The following is an 18913-nucleotide window of genomic DNA, read 5'->3' as shown; positions in this document are numbered from 1 at the left end:
AATGAGCAAATTTACGCATATGGCATACACATCATTTTAATTAGTACATTTTATATTTTAAGTGATTGGAAAAGGTCTAAATTTAACATGCTATAATCCACTAGTTAATATAGCAATCACATATTGAGATTGTTAAACCCTTGCATAAAAGAATGGCAGGTCACTGTATTTTTGCAATGCTGAAGGAAGTTGAGTAGCGAGGGAAGGCATATGATCAGTGCTTCATGAACAAAGTATACACTTCACAACAGTTGAACAAGAAATCAGGCGCAAGCCAAAAACTAACAGAATTGACTTCACGCACATGAAACACATTCTTATTACAGACACAAAGACGGCAGTATTTGGGTTACTTGAAGTGCACAGCTGTTTGATGATCTCATTGTTATTGCCATGGTAGCTACAAAGGGGAAAGGAAAATGCAGCGCGACATATTCTGATCTACAGACTTCCTCAGCTCATCGATGATTTCCATGGTTCTGATCTGCAGACTTCCCATCATGCCCTTAGCTCAACATAGGAACCTGAGATCCCTGAGGTGCCAATCAGGGAGATCTGCAAGTAGAAAAATTAAATTATGAGTAAGGAGTCCTAAATATATATGCTATTTCACTAGCTTCAGTCCTGACACAACAAGCAGGCTCGACGTGTATCGAAACGAGAACATAATTCCATACGTGCTATGAGGTCGAGCAGGACATAATTCATTTTCATCATCAGAAAATAATCCGATGAAAAACAAACTAAAGAAGAAGGGTACATTTTCATAGTAATAACGACACGGGACCAGAACATCCTTTCCCCATAAATGGTACACTATGATTATGTGCACGAGGTGTTCGAAAAAGCACACCCATGTGATTCTTATAAAGCTGCTTGCCTGCTAGTAATGCCGTAAGATCATGGAAGACCAGAAAATATTGGCCAGGAATCAGCCTGAATGCATGCTTGTTTTGCTAGTTTATGGTCAAAGTCAGAGAAAAAGGGAAAAAATTTACCAATTTGAAAAAACAAAAGTTACACTGAACCAATAAAGCAAATCTAACTCACATATCACCAATTCCAAAATGTCCGATATACTTTTTCTCAAAATCCTACCCGCAGAGAGGATTGACATTAGCTTGTCCCTGGTGGTAACAAAACAACCGGTTGCTGTCACCTCGTCACAGGCAGAAGGGGAACCATATTTGGTACTTCAGATTTCACATGCAAAGTGCAATTGGATGTAATTTCCAGTACCAAGAGTTATATGACATACATGACAAACTAATTTAACAATCCTTGCCAGATCTTGCAATGACATTCAGTGCATGAACACTTACAGCAAGACAGCCAGCTATGGTTGGTTGTTACATATAATTTGCTTAAAATTTAAATCTTTTTTTGTACCAGGTGAAATACAATCAATATCAAGGTTTAGGATCCCACTTGCAACTGAACAATTAACACCAGTTCTGGAAACCATGGGCTTCCACATATGGAAAATAATGGATGGATGGTTGAGGAAAATACAGACTCAGATTTTTAATAGATTTTCTTGCGATAGGCAAAAGACCAAGCATGGGAAATTCAATGATACAAAAATCAGTCAAGCAATAAACAAGATAAAATTCTATTAAAAATGCAGCAACACTACATATGGAACAAAAACTGACCATCATCTTAAAGGAACTATGGCACAGTTAGAGAAACTTCAACAAAGTACAAACATCAAGAATCACAAGAGTATCAGGCAACATATTTCTAATTTTCTACAGTATAAGACGATACTGAAGTAAAACTGTACCACAGGGACAAGTAACATTCAGAAGTCATACCTTTCCCCACTCAGAACCTATGCCACTGCATCTCATCTTGAGGTGTATCATTTTTGTCCCCAACTCAGTCTCCACCTTCTTTCTTAGATAATTTTCCTCAGGGCCAAAGGACTCCAGGTATGTCATGTAGTGATTATATGCAGCTTTAACAGCATCTTCAATATAACCAGGTAAGGGACCCACATTCTGCAAAAGATTTGTCTTGATCAGACTGATATAAGCACCCCAAAAAAATACATGAGGAAACAGAGATAACAAGTACCGACTTCGCCAGTCAGGCCGCAAAGATCATCAAGAGCCATTCTTAGGGTAACCAAGGTTCCACTAAATTCTTCACACGCCTCAGCTGCACGAAATACATTTTTCAAAGCCTCTTGACCAGCCTTATCATCGGTGGCTTTAGATACTGCTTTCTTTGCTTCTGCTACGAGAGAATCTGGAAGTTCATTCCAACTAGCAGCCAACAAATCCTTAAATGCAGATTCTATCTCTGGGTCAGATATTGCAGGCAAGTGTTTTTCATTTGAACTGAAGAAGCGCCTCAGTTTCCATGAGATAGGATTGTTCCCACCTGAGCTTATAACATGGACAAGCTAATTAAGAATGAGAAGTTTTAAGTGAAGTGCAGTACTAGAATCACATCATAATAAAAACAAACAAGGCATTTGAGTCTTCTAGCATTTTTCCCCCAAATATAAAAACACAAATCAAAGAAAAAAAATCCACAGCTCGAACGATTTCACATAAAACAATTTAATCTCGTTAAAGTAAGTTTAATCACTTTGAATCCTCTTTAACCATTTCTCTCACAGAATTCAGCGCATATTTTATTAGAATGAAAGATTAGTATTAACCAAGTATTTTCTTTGCAAAATAACATGGAAAAGGCAACCTTTGTATTCCCCTATTAGTTAATGACCATATCCCTAAGTTCAAGATTAAGAACACAATATATTGGAACAGAACTATTGGGGTTACATAAAAGCACCCCCCCCCCCCCCCCCCTCCTCCCCCATCCCCAAACGTGGTGTGTGAAAAAATACAAGATGTCCCTTATTCCCTTCGACCTTCACTCAAACCAACCCTCCTTGCAGCCATCAGCACAGGATGGGCCAACCCTAAACAGTCACAATCTCATGGCACCCCTGACCTCATGCATGAAAAACATAAATAATGACTTGTTGTTGCTGACTTCCTGAAGCCCGTGTACTCAAACAAAGGCTAGACAACCTTTTGTCTAGTTGCTTCATAAGCAAAGGCCTCATTGTCAAGTAACCGATGTTCTAGCTTTCAAGTAACATCACTCGAAATACATGTGTTCTATAAACAAGAAGTGAGTGCATTCAATAGTTTGATTGGACATCAGCCTAGAAAGAAACACTCTATGACCACACATTTCACATCTGAGCAGGTATGCAGGTGTCCTGTCCAGGCAACTCTCTATCTTCATGTTGATATACACAGAGCTAGAGTATGTCGACCCCAGTAAATCATAAACTCTCGCATAGTAACACCCTTGCCTACGGAGTAATAGCTTCTGGCCTTGCAATAAATCTCCCCACGAGCATCAATCTAGAGTTTTAATCTCCCTAGTAATTAGAGCAACCATATCTAGGAGGATCCTAATCAGGAAGCAACCCGAAAGCACCCGATAAAGAGATCAGTCTGATCGAGGCACCCACATGCGGTAAAATCAACAAGTAGTCAGAGAGGCGTGGGGAGGAGTACCTGAGAGCGCGGCGATCGGGCGCGAGAGCGGCGCCATCCCGGCGGTGGGCCGGGAAGCAGCAGACAGAGCCGACGAGGCTGCCGGGGCGAGGCGCAGGAGCCGGCGTGCGGCGGAGGAGCGGAGGGCGGCGGCGGCCATCGCCGAGTCAGGGAGATCGCCGCGAGATGCAGGTTGAGGCGCTCTTGCGAAGTTGCGTGGGGTTGATGGCGATGGACGGGCTGTCAGACGCAGCGGGAGGAAGCTGCTATTTGAGGCTTTTACCATTATAAAAATTGGTAATTACCCTTGAGCCAAAAAAAAAATTGAGTTTTCACGGGTGCCATTGCTCTAAACTTTTTTACTCTTCGCGCCACTTCTGTCAGATTTGACTTTAACGGTGTCAAACAGCGGATGTGAAAAGTCAAAAATACCATCAGGTCTAAATATGCAATTAATTTTTTTGAGCATCTTAACCATCTCAAATTAAAAAAAACTCAAAACTAGAAAGTTCAATGTTTATATAAAAATTATCTTTAATTAATTCCGTATAAAAAATATAATTTTTCTAAGACATATTAATCATATCAAATCATATCTTTTTTGTGCGGAATTAAATGAAGATAATTTTTATATAAAAATTGTAGATATTGTTGAGGTCTATAACTTTCTAGTTTTAAGTTTTTCATTTGAGCTCATTAAGATGCTCAAAAAATTAATTGCATATTCAGATCTGAGGGTATTTTTTTACTTTTCACACCCATGGTTTGACATCGTTAGAGCCAAATCTGACGGAAGTGGCGTGAAGGGCAAAAGAATTCATAGCAATGGCACATGTGAGAACTCAACTTTTTAATGGCTTGTGTATAATTATCAACTTTTATAATGGTACCAAGGTAAAAGTCTCCTGCTATTTCTGGCTTACCACCGAACCAGCCCAAATGAACTTTGCTCGCGAACTACGGGCCCAGTCCGCAAAGCCCAAGAACGACAGTTGCTTAGAGTCATTTTATGCCAAACGGATAAAAGCAAATGACTTCGAAGCCTTTTAAATCGTGCTTTTCACACAGGATATGCGGAGGGTGAAGTCGAGACAATAGTGGCTCCTCCCGGCTTCACCTCGCCCTGGTGTGCCATGCATGGGTTTTTGTGAAAGCATGTTTTAAGGAGCTAGACATGTGAAGTAAAGTCATGTCAAACGGACCTTATTCTTTTCATCTATCATGTGAAGCTGTTTTATCAAACGTTTCTACCAGCAACTTTAACTCTACCTGTGAAATTATTCTAGAACTGAAACTGAAAAAGGATGATCCACCAATGAAGCGGAGCTATACCAAACACACTCTTTTTAAGCAAACCTAAACATTAAATTTAAGGTCACATCTCACTCTGAATTTTTATGTCAATCTAAGAATGTCAGTGCTCTTCTTCCTCAACTCCAGTAAAGTTAGAGCTAGGGTTTGAGGTTCATGAGGTTACCTGAATTCAACGGGCTTAGAAGGATTGTTGGGCCCAATGAGAAGTTAGGCCCGGTGCTAGTGGCGAGCATGGGTTGGGGGGTGGCATGGGGCGAGGCGATGGTGGCACCGTGACGGACAGTGGGGATTAGGCAGGGAAAGGACGAGGGTGTGATGGAGATAATTTGAGGATCTCCATCGGGCTAACGTGGTGGCGGTTGTAGGCGGTCGAGCGCTGCTAGAGACGGGCGAGAGGTGGTGGCGACAGGGGAACTTGGCCGTAGATGAAGAAGACGTCAAGGAGGAAGCACACATCTGATGGAATTCAGGACCAGGACGTGGTGGACAGCGATAACGGAACAACTGGAGCTAGGTAGGGAGGTGTAGGTGGCAGGGGCAAGCGAACCGTCAGGGGGTCAAGTCGAGTGAGGGTGCGCGGAGGAAGAAGGAAGATAAGATGGAGAGGGGGGATTTGATCTAGGACCTTTATTTTGTATCTATCTAAGGGCCAAAAATCGAGTGATGCTTGTCCTAAAATTACTCCGCTGTTGACTAGACTTGCTAAAAAAATTGTTGCCTAAACAATTCAGTGGTTGGTGAGTGTTACGAATCTCAAAACACTCTTATATATATTGAGAGAGAAAAATACTCTTATGTTGTTTTGAGTGGCTACCGGTTCTCAAAATAAATTCATAAAAGTAAGGTGGTCATCTTTGGATATAACTAGGAAGAAAATGAGATGAAAGCAAATGCGCTTAACTACAGGGGGCTGCCCACGAAGAACCCATGTATTCCGATTTGTGATAAAGATCTAAGTGTGGTGATATATTTCAAGGGATATACAATAAAATGGTCAAAAGGTGGGACCTCTAAAAAATTGATTTTAACTAATATCTGCCTCAACAATCTTCTTATGTACGCACACATTTTTACTGTCCTGCAAAGGGAGCTCGTGCAAAAATGGATACTATTGGTTTAGTTATTTTTGGGAGTTTTTTTTTCAGATGCTACCTTTGAAGTATCATATATGGCTAGATGGACTTCAATGTGTAAACCCAATGACCACCGTGGTTAACATATGAAAACAATGAATCAATGCCTAATCTATAAATGGATTTGGAAGATTGAGACATGCTCACACGACGTGTGGTGTGCACTATTAAAACTTAATATTCTAGGGGGGGACTTCTTTGGCTCCAATCATAAGGGATCTTCACAGTTTTGAAAAAAAGGTGCACAATGTGTCAATGTCAAGCATTTGTTTAAATGAGTTCTCAATATGTGGAGTACACAGAGGAAACTAGGGACAATATCATGTACGAAAACAACGAGGGGCATGCCCCCATCGAGTTTGAAACCTCCACCACTCACGCCATCATCCATGTTGGGTCTAGATTTCCTCCATACCCACCACCCGTATGGGTGACATATACCCATCGAATGGCATACGCGTGTGGACGGGGGGGGGGGGGGGTGTTGTTAAAATGCTCCATACTCATACCCTAATAGGGTTGTTTACTCTTCAGGTTTTGGGTACCCATTGCCATCTCTAGAGGAAACAAGGCAAGATTTTTGAAGTGATGCCCGGAGAAAAGGGGCGCCTCTCAAAATTCAATTCCATAAACTTTATGAGATATGTGGGAACCCAGAAGCACCAGTGCAAAGGGTATTGGGAATACGGAGAGTGGAAAGTTCTCTTCAGGAGAAGTTTGTTTAGGGAGCTGATGCAATAGAATGAGTTATGAAAACTCCTTTTGAAGATGGAAATAGACAAAACTAATAGGGATAAAGTAGTTTGGACTCTTGATAACTCCAAAATTTTATCAACTAAGTCCCTGCATTACTTTTTGAACCAAGAGGGCATAGTCAATCTGGTAGGCTTATTGTTTGAAAAGGTAAGCTCCTCTGGAAATCAAAATCTTCACGTGCCAAACTTTCTATTATAAGCTACAATGCACCACTTTCATGAGGAAAATTAATCCCCAATTGTTGCATATGCAATAAACCTGAAACTCCGAGTCATATTTTTGAATGTTGCATTTTTTAGGTCAATTACGGGGGGATCAAACCGACCCCCACCTAATTTCATTCTACAGAGATGCATGCAGAGCGGGTGGGTGGAAGGGACCGGAGCCCACCAAAGTACAATGGATGACCCTTGAAAGGTCCAATAGGGTACAAGAGGGGGGGAGAGAATAAAGACATAAACAACAACAACAACATGATTTGGCTACCAGCCCAACCTACTAACCAAAGCGAATGCAAACACTACTTCCTAACAAGTGCCACCATCAATGACAGACTCCAAAGAATTCTAAACCACATGCAGCTGTAAGGCACTGAGTGGGATCCAATAGACGATAGCCAGGAGGCTGTAAGGCATTGAGTCGAAGCCCACAGACGGCAACAGCGAGATGCATCGCCTGTGAGTGCATCTGGGCTCCAACCGACGTCCACCAACACCATTTGGGAGAAGAAAGCCTCAAAGGGGGAGGACCATCAGGGAGAGAACGAGGATATCTAGAGGAGATCAAGGTCCTCGCAACCCAGCATATGATGAAGCGAAGCACTCAAGAGATTTTAGAGGACAACAGACCAAGACGTTGTTGGCGAGCACCTGGTAGCAAGTGGTGCATACATAAGCCAAGGGGTAAGAGGGTAGCTAGATCGATAACATGATAGGGATCGAAGAGCAACTAGCACGGATAAGGACAGGTGTGCTTGTGTCGATGCCTTCGAGAAGAAGGAAAGTGACATCCATCGTCGACAACTGAAGCTACATCGACGCCTCCAGGGAAGGGAGGTAAACGGCGCCGGATGACGTCGCCGTCGATCGCACAGTTGCACGGCTTTCGCCTGAACTCCTCGTACCCATGAACTGTAGTCCTCATCTCGGAGCTACGAGGACGGCAATGGTGAGCCAGTTGGCCATCACCTTGCGGAAGCCAGCTGAACGCAGAGCCGCAGGACGCTGCCTTACCTTGCCCGCGTGCGAGCTAGGGTGGGGATAGGGCGCAACTACAGCCCTTGTGGGCGCGCGCCGGCCCGGACCCACAGGTAGCCACTCCAGCGGCGTGGACGAAGTTGCGGCGGCTGGTGATGCATAGCGCCGAATGCTCCTCGTCGGTGCGCGTCTGCGTCTCAGAGCCGGTGGTGGCCTCGAAGTCGAGGAAGAACTCGTCGCAGGTGAAGCGCCTCAGCAGATGCCTCTCCCCCAGCACATACGGGTAGCTGGCCGCCAGGCGGTGACCCAGATCTGGCCGCCCGGCCCACGTATCAATAATTTTGGTGCTGCATTCAAGAGGTCTATGGATGTGATAGAATCCCAACATCAGTACAAGGACTTTCTCTCAAACTGGTTGCCAAAGAGGCTTGGTCGCTTGGAGTTTTTCTAAGAGCGGTTTTCTTCTTTTTTATAGGTTTAACACGGGCACTATATATATATATATATATATATATATATATATAGAGAGAGAGAGAGAGAGAGGAACCGTAACATAATGATGATTAAGAACTTTTTTTCCAATAACCCCAATGTTGTGATTCATGGGCCGGGAGTATCAAGTTGCTGTAGATATGGACAAAGCTATTCAAGGAGAAAGACAAACACCCTGTTCGCTTATTGGTTTCAGCCAGCCCAAACCAGCCAGCCAACAGTGTTTTCCTCTCACAACAAACCAGCACCAGCCAGCCCAAACCAGTCCAGAAACCAACCAGCGAACAGGCCGAAAGTCAAGATGAAGAAAGGCGGTTCGCTGCTTAATTGATTTGATGAGCAAGGAAACTATGAAAGAGCCCAATTCTCATATCATGGCTCTGTAATAGGAATAGCTCTTTTGTTTGATGTCTGTTGGAGCTGGAAGCTTCTTTTGTTTAGCACTGTTAGCTGTATCCCCAGTTTGTATGACTTTTATACTGTCTTTTTTAAAAGCTGAGATAATCTCTTTTAAAAAAGTGGTTGGTATATTGCATGGGCTAGCTAGGCTGAATCTGAATATTCTTCGGTTCCAATAAAAGAATCTTGTAAAACCGTTATATTCTTTTCCTTATATATTAGGTATAGATTTACATGCTCAAGAAAATATGATATTCTCACTGTTTATCCAATAGTCAGTTGGATGTACCTGATGTACGTGTATCGCAAATCAAAAGTTGCTCTCCCTTTGTCAACGTTTTTTTCGTGTATTTGGAAGCACCAGGTAGTCAAAATCACTCGTTCCTGACCTGACACCTGTAAATGGTACATCTTTGTATTTTTTTTATTATCATGGAAGCATTCTCCATTAACAAACTACCAATCCCAATTTCACATACTCACATGAATAAATTTTGTTCATTAACAGCAAGCTTTCGCCGCTACCGGCTCCAAGGAGTGGTTAGCTGTTACATCCTTGCATTGGAGGGCAACACTATTTTAAATTCGATGATCCTGTCATCCATGACCATGGACCTCATCACCCCGAGTGGATACACTAATATACATAACACCTCGACGATGGCTCCAAAATGAATCGTCCAATCACAACAAACAAGAGCTAGCACACCGGTTTTAAGGTTCTTGCAAGGCTCTGTTGAAAGGAATAATCACCATAAGAAATCAAAAGAGTACTGAATGATGATATCTCTGGATTGTCGACAATTCGTACTTTATTTTGTTTTTTTTGTGTAATCTTATTAGAACTACTAGTAATAATAAATACAGATAGAAGGCTGAATATTTTATGCTCAAGTTTCAATGTTTTCACCGAATCGGAGTATAAAAAATTAGCGCAAACAAAGGCGGTGCTTACCACGTAATTCACCCTGGGATGAACAAATGTGCTACCTAGTTTGATGACCAACTATAAAGCGTTTGTTCTCGTGACAGGGCCCACTTGTCAGTAGCGAGACGTGTCACGAGGGCTTGACAGCTAAGCACCCCTCCTCTGCGCTTCACGACGGTTGATATTGATAACCGGAAAAGTCTGCTTCCGCAGAGCCGCCTTAACGGCCCCTGATTTTTCGCAAACCTCGTTGCTAATAACGGCGCCGGTTCCCTTCCTCCAATCCTCCTCGTCCGGTCGGAACCCTAGCCCTTCCCGCCAGCGGTGGGCGGCGGCTGGCGATGTACCCGTCAGGGGCCATGGTGGGGGCGGCGCCCGCGACGCGGCCGAGCGCGTCGTCGCGGGTGGACAAGGCCACGAGCCACCTGCTCATGGGGCCCGACTGGGCGGTCAACCTCGAAATCTGCGACATCCTCAACGCCGACGTCTGGTGAGCGCGCTGCCTCCCACTCCTCGTCGAGATGGCGTGGCGAATTTGTAGGGGATTTCGGTACTGGCTTTGGCTTTTGTGGGTGTTGGCCGGCCGGCGCAGTCGCCGTTGTGTTTTGGCCAGAATTTGGTGGGGTTTGACAATTGGATGGAGTCTGCTCCGCCATGCACATTCGAAGCACAATAAGATGACCTCTGTATCTCGGTGTAGTGGCGTTGAAACTAGATGCTGTTATTGCCCTTAACTTTAGCCTTTGGCGTACGTTGGGGAAAAAATAGTTTAGCTATATAGCTTGGCTTTTGCCCTCTCGCATGGTTATTTTTGTAGGTAATATAGCCCCTCCAATTGTGAACTTTACCTGCATACAAGCATGTGAGAATAAGAATATTTATATTTGTGAACCTTGTGTGGAAAAGGCAATCAAAGTGATAAAATTCACAAAGGGCCACAGTTAGGATTCTAGCATATATTGTTTTTTTTGGGTACGGGAAACTTCCAGTAAGTGTTGCCCTTGTTGGAATGATAAATGAGTGTGTCAATTACCTTGTTATTTTTTATTACAATCCCATGAGCTGAGTGGAACAACTGATGCTAACATTGTCTAACTTTTCTTCTTAATGATTATTCATGATTAAGACAAACTGTGGCCCCATGCCATTGACATGCAGACAAACTTGAAATTGCGGTTTGTTTTTACCTGTATGGTGTATAGGTTTTGATCTTATACTAAGATTTCATTTAGCCTTTCTGCTTGGAAGAGCCGTATGGTTTCGTTACACTACCATGACTGGAGAATTTTAAGATTTATTGGTTCTGGGCTTCCGGTACCTATCAGCTTATCGGACTGATTTTGAACATCTGAATCAGGCAAACAAAGGATGCGGTGAAGGCAGTGAAAAAGAGATTGCAGAACAAGGACCCAAAGGTTCAGTTTTTTGCTTTGACGGTATGTACTTTCACTGTGCATGATGAAACATGCGAGAATTATTTAATATAATACTTTAATACACAATATGAATACAAGCTTTATTTGTTTTATTCATATCAGTTATAAATTGGTGCAGCTTTTGGAGACAATGATGAAGAATTGTGGTGAATATGTTCAGTTTGAAGTTGCTGAACAGCATGTTCTGCAAGAAATGGTTAAAATTATCCAGAAGAAGGTATATATATAATATAGTATTCTCCTTATTTTACTTTTATATTTCCTATATTTTTTTTAGTGTACAATTTTTAACCAGATTTTCTTTAGTCTTGAACAGTTTCAGTAGCAATTGTATGTGTTGAACTAGTTCAGTGCGTAACTGGAGAGCATACTAATCCCCATGAATATTTTGGTCTGGAAACTTTAGATTCTCATTGGTGGTAACACCATGAATTAACTGGTCCTAGAACGTGATTAGATGATTGTTTGTGCCAATTTTGAACTGTTGTGCCAGAACCTCTTATCTTTCCAAAAAAAAAAAAACTAATAAATCGAAGCTACATGGATAATGTCCATCATCTTAGTAGTGGTGTCATCGTATGCCTGTTTCTATTAAATACCACACTAACGAGTCATTATTAGCATGTCTAGCTTTTCTAGATACATAAGTCGTTCTGGCTTTTCTAGGTTGAGTACATAACAACAGTTATGCATCTAGCTATAGTGTATGTTTAGATACATAGTAATAATTATGTACCTAGAAAATCTAGAACGACTTATAATTTGGCACAGAGGGAGTACGTCATTATTAGTATCAGAGTGTCAAAGTAGTGAGTTTTTTCATATCCATATGCCTACAATTCCATATTCTGCAGCTACCAGAACACACCTTTTCCTTTGTAAGTATTTTTTTTAAAGTCCTTTGCAATGAGAAGCCATAAATTATTGTTTTTGTTGAGTCGAACCATCATTGTTAGAGACCTAGAGCAGCTTCTCCTTCTCTAACTATCACGACATTACGTATGTTCCTTTGGATCATCTGACATGCCATAGTTTTTGGTTCTGGAAAGATCCATTTTAATTTATTTGTGATCTATTCCTTTCTTGTTTTCTCACTACCTCCAATAACCTGACATCCATTTTAGGATTTTAAGCAATCTCTCTTTTGGAATTTGCTTTCAGAATGATATGCAGGTAAGGGATAAAATATTATTACTTCTAGACTCCTGGCAAGAGGCATTTGGTGGACCTGGAAGTAAATACCCACAATATCATTGGGCATATCTTGAAGTAAAGGTATGCAACTGATCTTTGTTTGAAATATCTTTTATGTTATATGTTGTCAGTGCATGGTTTCAGAACCATGTCCTGCGTTCAACATGCATCAATAATGTGGTTATGCCAAAGCATCCCCTTCTTTCTGCCAAATTTGATTTTAGCAAGCTACTAAAAAACATGGCGCTTGAAAAGAAAAATGTCACTCTGTTTCCTTTTTTTGAAATGCCACTCAAGTTTCTCATTGCTTTCAAATCTATCTTTCTACTTTTGTTTCAATCCCTGCCCTTATCTCTCATTTCTAGGAGAGAAAGATGGGAAATAAGAAAAGGGAGAGAAAATGTGATATTTCAAAGCAACAGAGAATTTGAGTGGCATCTTCCCAAGTAAAAAGTACTGAATAGCATTTTTTCCCCAGATTCTGTTTTTTTAAGTGGCACTTTTGGTTGCAAGTATCTCTGCTAACTGACAAACTTTGCTGCAGACGACAGGTGTGGTGTTCCCAAAGCGTCCTATAGATGCCCCACCAATATTTACTCCTCCAGCTACGCATAATTCTCAGACCTATGGTTCACCCAGATATGCTGTGGGAAGTCTAAGTGACAGAATGTCCTCAGATGTTGAGACTCTGAGGTTATGCCCTTTTCCTTACTAATTTGGCCTTTTCTCACTCAATTAACCTGTCTCATGATTTTAGCAGCGTTTTTCTTTGGTTACAGTTTAGGAGATTTGAGTAAGATTCGAAATGTCACAAACCTACTGAATGATATGGTGTATGCTTTAAACCCATCTGATCGAATGGTATGTAAGAATTATCTTCTCTAATTATTCTTGCTAACTCTAATTGATGTGGGTGACTGACCCCTTAAATTTGTTTGGACCTAGGCTATTAATGATGAAATTATCACAGATCTTGTGACCCAGTGTCGCTCAAATCAACAAAAGCTTCTGCAGTTTGTCAGTACATCAGGGTAAATATTTTGCGGTGTTAATATTGCCACTCCTGTCTCTTTGATCTGCAATGGTCTTGCATGGTTCCCATTATTCTTTCATATCCATTGTAGTTTATTGGAGTCATGGCATTGCTGTGTCTGCTGTATAGCACGCGTGTGACTTTTGAGATGTTTGATGCTATTTAGGAACGAACAGTTACTAAAGCAAGGACTGGAGATAAATGATCTCTTACAAAGCGTACTTTCAAAGTATGATGCTGTGGCCTCTGGTGCTCCTTTGGCGGTTGAAGCACCTGTGAGAGAGGCAATTGAGGCTCCTAGGGAGGCTCCTGCAGTAAAGCCATCTGCAGCCCCTGAACATAATGATAATGTTAAAGAAGAGGAAGATGAGTTTGCCCAGCTAGCTCAAAGGTATGTCTGAGCAGCCTGTAGAACGCCAACTTTACTTTCCTGCACAGTATGTTAACGCTTCATGCTTTATGCATCTGCAGGAAAAACAAATCCGTAGTAAGTAGCGACGATGCATCATCCAACACTGGGGCGGACCTTGCCCTTGTACCCATTGATCAAGCAGTTTCAGAATCGTCATCTTCTGTTGCAAGCAATGCACTGGTTCTTCTTGATCCTGCTCCCAGTACTAGCACTGAATCAAAAGAGCTGGACATGATCGACCTTCTAAGCCTCACCTTGTGCAGTCCTACTATTGAAACCTCAACAGATTCTTCAGCACAGGATCAAAATGGACACCAGCAACCTGCAGTTACACATAATCAAAATGGGCCTCAGGAACCTACAGTTACAAATGGGCAACAATATCCTTCTAGTGTGCCACAATATCCTTCAAACTACCAGCCTCACACTGCAAACCAAGGATATGCTCCACAGAACAGCAACTACGTTGCACCTTGGGCCCAGACCGGAGCATATCCACCTCAGCCTCCTGCATATGCAATTGGCTATGTCTACCCTGCACCACCATGGGCGGCACCTACACATCCTGTTGATTCTAACCCTTTTCTTTCGGTTAATTACCAAGATCCTCGCCCTGTTGCCACTCCTGTTGCTCAAGCAGCCACCTATGCACCTCCCCCAGCTTCATACCTCCCTTCTTCAATATCTTATACACCATTTGCAGCCCCCCAGTTAATTCAGCATAACAGTCCTGTGGGTTCACCAAGCAATGGGCAGACTGCAAATCAAGCACAAATGAATGTGAATCAACAATCAAAAGATTCTTCGGCAGCATCTAGCAGACCATACTACATACCTGATAATCTATTCAGCGATTTGATCGATGTGAAAAGTTTTGGTGGTGGAAATAAGATGGGCGGGCCCACTGCAATGGGTAGCTCAAATGGTGGTCAACCTATGATTGGCGGAAAGAAATAGGGTTATTTGTCTATATATACAGCTGATGGTGATCGGTAGCTGCCTTCTTGTTATTTATTACTACTTGGTTCGGTGTACATTTACTGTATATCGCCATTCCCTCCTTTGACAGATTTGGCTGCATTGGTTGATTCGTGGGTGCTACTGTTAAGTTTAACAGAGATGTGGACAATTGCTCATGTACATAAATGATTAATAGCATTGCTCCACTGAGGTGGATGGTTGTGGCGAAATCTGTTTGTACTGAATGTCTTGAGTCCTGACGGTGGTCCAGTGCTGTGTCATTCTATCAAAGAATGGTAGCCGTAGAAGTACTCAGGAAACGTTTTTATATCCGTCCCCAAATAAATGTAATTATGAAATAATGTCATGTTTTAGTATATCAGGTTTGATCGATGAAAAAATATAAATATTTATAACATCAAATAAATACCATTAGATTAATTATAAAATGTATTTTCATAAAAAAATAATTTGGAGCCATAAATATAAATATTATTCTTATAAACTTAATCAAACATGAAGCACTCTAATTGACACGTAACCGATAGTTGCATTCTTTTAGGGACATGTAGTAGCAATTATGATGTGTCTTGTCAAAGAAGTACTCCTAGTACCTCAGTAAGCGTTGATTTTATTAGGAGCAATATACACTCCTAAACGCGACTTCCTCTATGTTGAAGACATGCAACTGGCATCTCAAACTGCTGAAGCGATTCTCTCGACATGTATCCACGACCGCGGCGCGCCCTGCGAGCACTCCCGGAGCGCACTCGCCATCGCCACCGCGGCCACTAGCCCGCTACGTCTGCTGCGCAGTGCTCGCATGGCCCATTAGCCATTCTTCTGTTGTACATGTATTTATACACAATGGTGAATATGAGATAGTCTGTTGGCTCATACGAAGGACGGGAAATGAGGGCCGGTCCTGATGCCGCTCCCATCTCTTTCGACTGTTCGGCTCGGCTGACCACTCACTGCTGTTGTAGCAGCCGTAAGACAGTAGGTAGAAATGATTTACTTTAGCTATGTAGTGTAGAGATGGCTGAACTAAGTCTTATATCTTAGGAGTAGGTAATTGGTGTACTCATCAACAACTATGTACAATAGGAGTAGGTGGTTAGTGTATTCACCAACAACCATGTACCTAGTAGAGGTACACCTAGAGTTGTATATATTCCATCCGAAGACAATGGAAAAACTTAGTACAGTTTGCCACATTCAGAAGCAGAGTTTTCGGCAAGTGCTGGGCTTGTGCTGTGTGTGAGTTGTTCTCAATATCTTCTTCTACCTATAGCCATAGTAGGTGTGCTGGTAAGCTTACTGTTTATCTGTGTAGGGCAGCCGAGGGACCAACAAGTGGTATCAGAGCCATACAAGTGCTGTCGCCGGACTTACCGCTGGCGATGACGGACGGTTCGGAGATGGGCGACAGCAGCGGCGCTGATGTGGCTGCCCAGCCACGACAGGAGGTCGTCGTGCGCACGATGCGGGAGGTCAGCGACACTAGTTGGTCGACGCTGACTCGTACCAACTATGGCGAGTGGGCGGTGACCATGAAGGTCAAGCTCAGAGCCCGACAGCTCTGGAATGCCATTGACAAGGGCACCGACAACGAAGAAGACGACATGTCAGCGTTGGAGGCTATCCTCGCTGCTGTGCCAGCGGAGTATAGGGAGCTATTAGGGGCGAAGAACTCTGCTAAGGAGGCGTGGGAGGCCATGGCAGCGATGCGCGTCGGCTTCGACCGCGCAAAGAAGGCGATGGCCCAGCTGCTGAAGCAGGATTACGCCAACCTTAAGTTCAAGAATGGTGAGTCAGTGGAGGACTTCTTCCTCCACTTGCAGTCGCTCATTAGCAAGCTAAAGAGACACGGCGTCACCATCGACGAAGAAGAGGCAGTCTCCAAGTACCCCCACTCCGTACCGGTGAAGTACATCTAGATCGCTCTCTCCATATAGACGATGTTGGACTTATCCACCCTCACCATTGAGGATGTGACAGGCCATCTACGGGCGGTGGACTAGCACATTGAGCAGGCCACAACAATGACGGATAGCGGCAAGCTGTTGTTGACAGAGGAGTGGACTGCCCGAATGAAGGAAAAGAAGTTCGAGGAAGCCTTCTCCAGTCACGGTGGCGATGGCAAGCACTGCGGCAAGGCTTCTTTGGAGAAGAAGAAGAAGAAGGTCGACCCCAACGCCTACCGGCACTGCGGGAAGACGGGCCATTGGGCAAAGGAGTGCCCAAATCACAAGCTAGAGAAGAAGGCTGAGGCTCATTTAGCGTAGGTTGATGAGGATGATGAGGCCACTCTCCTGATGGTGACGTTCTATGCACTGCACAACGTTGAGGCCAAAGAGAAGGGAGAGGTGATGGCGGTGAAAGGGCACGACAAGTCTCTAAAGGCTGTCAACCTCGACGAACCGCGCGCCCAAGTCCACCTCAGACGTGTGGGCAACAAGCAGGAGCAGTGGTGGTATCTAGACTCCAACGCCAGCAACCACATGATAGGCTCCTAGGCAGCCTTCTCTGAGCTCGATGGCAACATGATCGGCACGGTGAAGTTCGGTGATGGCTCAAGGGTGGCGATCCGAGGGCGCGGCACCATCATCTTCAGGTGCCAGAACGGCGAGCACCGCACACTAATGGATGTATATTACATCCTGCAGCTGCGTTCAAGCATCATCAGCATTGGCCAACTGGATGAGCGCGGCAGCGAGGTACTGATCAAGGATGGCGTCCTCAGGATTAGGGACAAGGAACAACGACTTCTTGCTAAGGTGAAGAGGTTCTAGAACCGGCTGTACCTGCTCGACTTGAAGGTAGAGCAGCCCATCTGCTTGGCTGCATGGCACATGGAGGAGCAGTGGCTGTGGCATGCCCGGTATGGCCATCTCAGCTTTGACACTCTTGGTCGGCTAGAGAAGATGGTGATTGGGCTACCTCATATCGAGCACGCTAGCGAGCTATGTGACAGCTGCCTGGTCGGGAAGTAAAGAAGGCTGCCATTCCCGAAGCTGGTCCATGGTGACCTATGCGGGCCGATCATGCCAGCGACACACGACGGGCGCAAGTACTTTATCTTGCTGGTGGATGACTGCAACCGGTTCATGTGGCTGTAGCTTCTAACCAGCAAGAACAAGGCAGTGAAAGCGGTAAAGAAGTTCAAGGCACGCGCAGAGGCAAAGAGTGGCAAGAAGCTACGCGTGCTGCGGACTGATCACGATGGTGGAGTTCATTACGTACTGCACGGATTAGGGTGTGGTGCAACACCACACTGTACCGTACTCACCATAGTAGAATGGCATGGTGGAGCGGCGGAACCTGACGGTGGTCGGCATGGCTCGATCCATGATGAAGGCCAAAAGCATGTCGGCAAAGTTCTGGGGAGAGACGGTAACCATGGTGGTGTTCATCCTCAACCGCACGCCCACCAAGGCCCTGAAGGGCAAGACGCCATTCGAGGCTTGGCATGGACGCAAGCCAAATGTGTCCTTCCTTAGGACATTTGGCTGCGTCACCATGTGAAGAACACCAAGCCTCACCTCGACAAGCTAGAAGACTGGAGCACGCCGATGGTGCTCTTGGGTTATGAGGAGGGCACCAAGGCGTATTGGCTCTATGATCCCAAGAGAGGCAAGGTGGTGATCTCTAGGGATGTGGTATTCAATGAGATGGCAGCCTAGGACTAGGAGGGTCCGGGCATGGGGGAAGCTGGTAGCTTGAGCAACACCTTCATCATCGAACACTTAGTCATCCATGGTGGTGGAGATGCTGGAGAAGAGGTGCCAACCACTCTAGGAGTGGTGCCGAGCGGTCCAGCAGCAATGCCGACCACTCTAGAGGGGGTGCCAAGCACTTCAGCAGCATTGCCGAGTGCTCCAGCAGTGGAGCTGACCACTCCAGGAGTGGTGTCGACCACTCTAGCAATGGATCCGGCCACTCCGGCAGTGGTACCGAGTGGTCTAGCAGCGATGCTGACCACTCTGATAGTGGTGCTGAGCGGTCCAGCAGCGATGTCGACCACTCCGGTAGAACAGGGAGGCCGGGGACCATCGATCGAGTTCACCTCCCGTCCAAGCAACATCAGCAAGTTTGTGGATGCCTTCCACGATGGCGAGGATGTGTGGTTCCAT

General features: G+C 44.2%; 3 protein-coding genes across 3 annotated transcripts; 2 read left to right on the top strand and 1 right to left on the bottom strand.

Moving 5' to 3' along the window:
- Positions 1-202: 202 nt before the first annotated feature.
- Positions 203-3777, bottom strand: LOC136460086 (succinate dehydrogenase subunit 5, mitochondrial-like). Its single transcript, XM_066459920.1, has 4 exons — positions 3546-3777; positions 2084-2388; positions 1818-2003; positions 203-555 (listed from the first exon to the last, which is right to left on the bottom strand). Exons 1-4 carry the CDS (start codon positions 3682-3684, stop codon positions 499-501), a joined length of 687 nt encoding a protein of 228 aa, XP_066316017.1. The 5' UTR covers positions 3685-3777; the 3' UTR covers positions 203-498.
- A 6172-nt stretch (positions 3778-9949) lies between these two features.
- On the top strand, positions 9950-15007 carry LOC136460084 (TOM1-like protein 7). Its single transcript, XM_066459919.1, has 9 exons — positions 9950-10232; positions 11100-11178; positions 11297-11395; positions 12340-12453; positions 12917-13065; positions 13152-13233; positions 13318-13403; positions 13572-13796; positions 13877-15007. Exons 1-9 carry the CDS (start codon positions 10084-10086, stop codon positions 14772-14774), a joined length of 1881 nt encoding a protein of 626 aa, XP_066316016.1. The 5' UTR covers positions 9950-10083; the 3' UTR covers positions 14775-15007.
- A 1173-nt stretch (positions 15008-16180) lies between these two features.
- Positions 16181-16717, top strand: LOC136461442 (uncharacterized). Its single transcript, XM_066460733.1, has one exon. The coding sequence runs from the start codon at positions 16181-16183 to the stop codon at positions 16715-16717; it is 537 nt and encodes a 178-aa protein (XP_066316830.1).
- Positions 16718-18913: the final 2196 nt, after the last annotated feature.

This window comes from Miscanthus floridulus, chromosome 6 (genome assembly GCF_019320115.1).
Source record: "Miscanthus floridulus cultivar M001 chromosome 6, ASM1932011v1, whole genome shotgun sequence".
Lineage (NCBI taxonomy): Eukaryota > Viridiplantae > Streptophyta > Magnoliopsida > Poales > Poaceae > Miscanthus > Miscanthus floridulus.
Note: the sequence above shows the minus strand (reverse complement) of the source record. Positions and strands in the feature narration are given on the sequence as shown.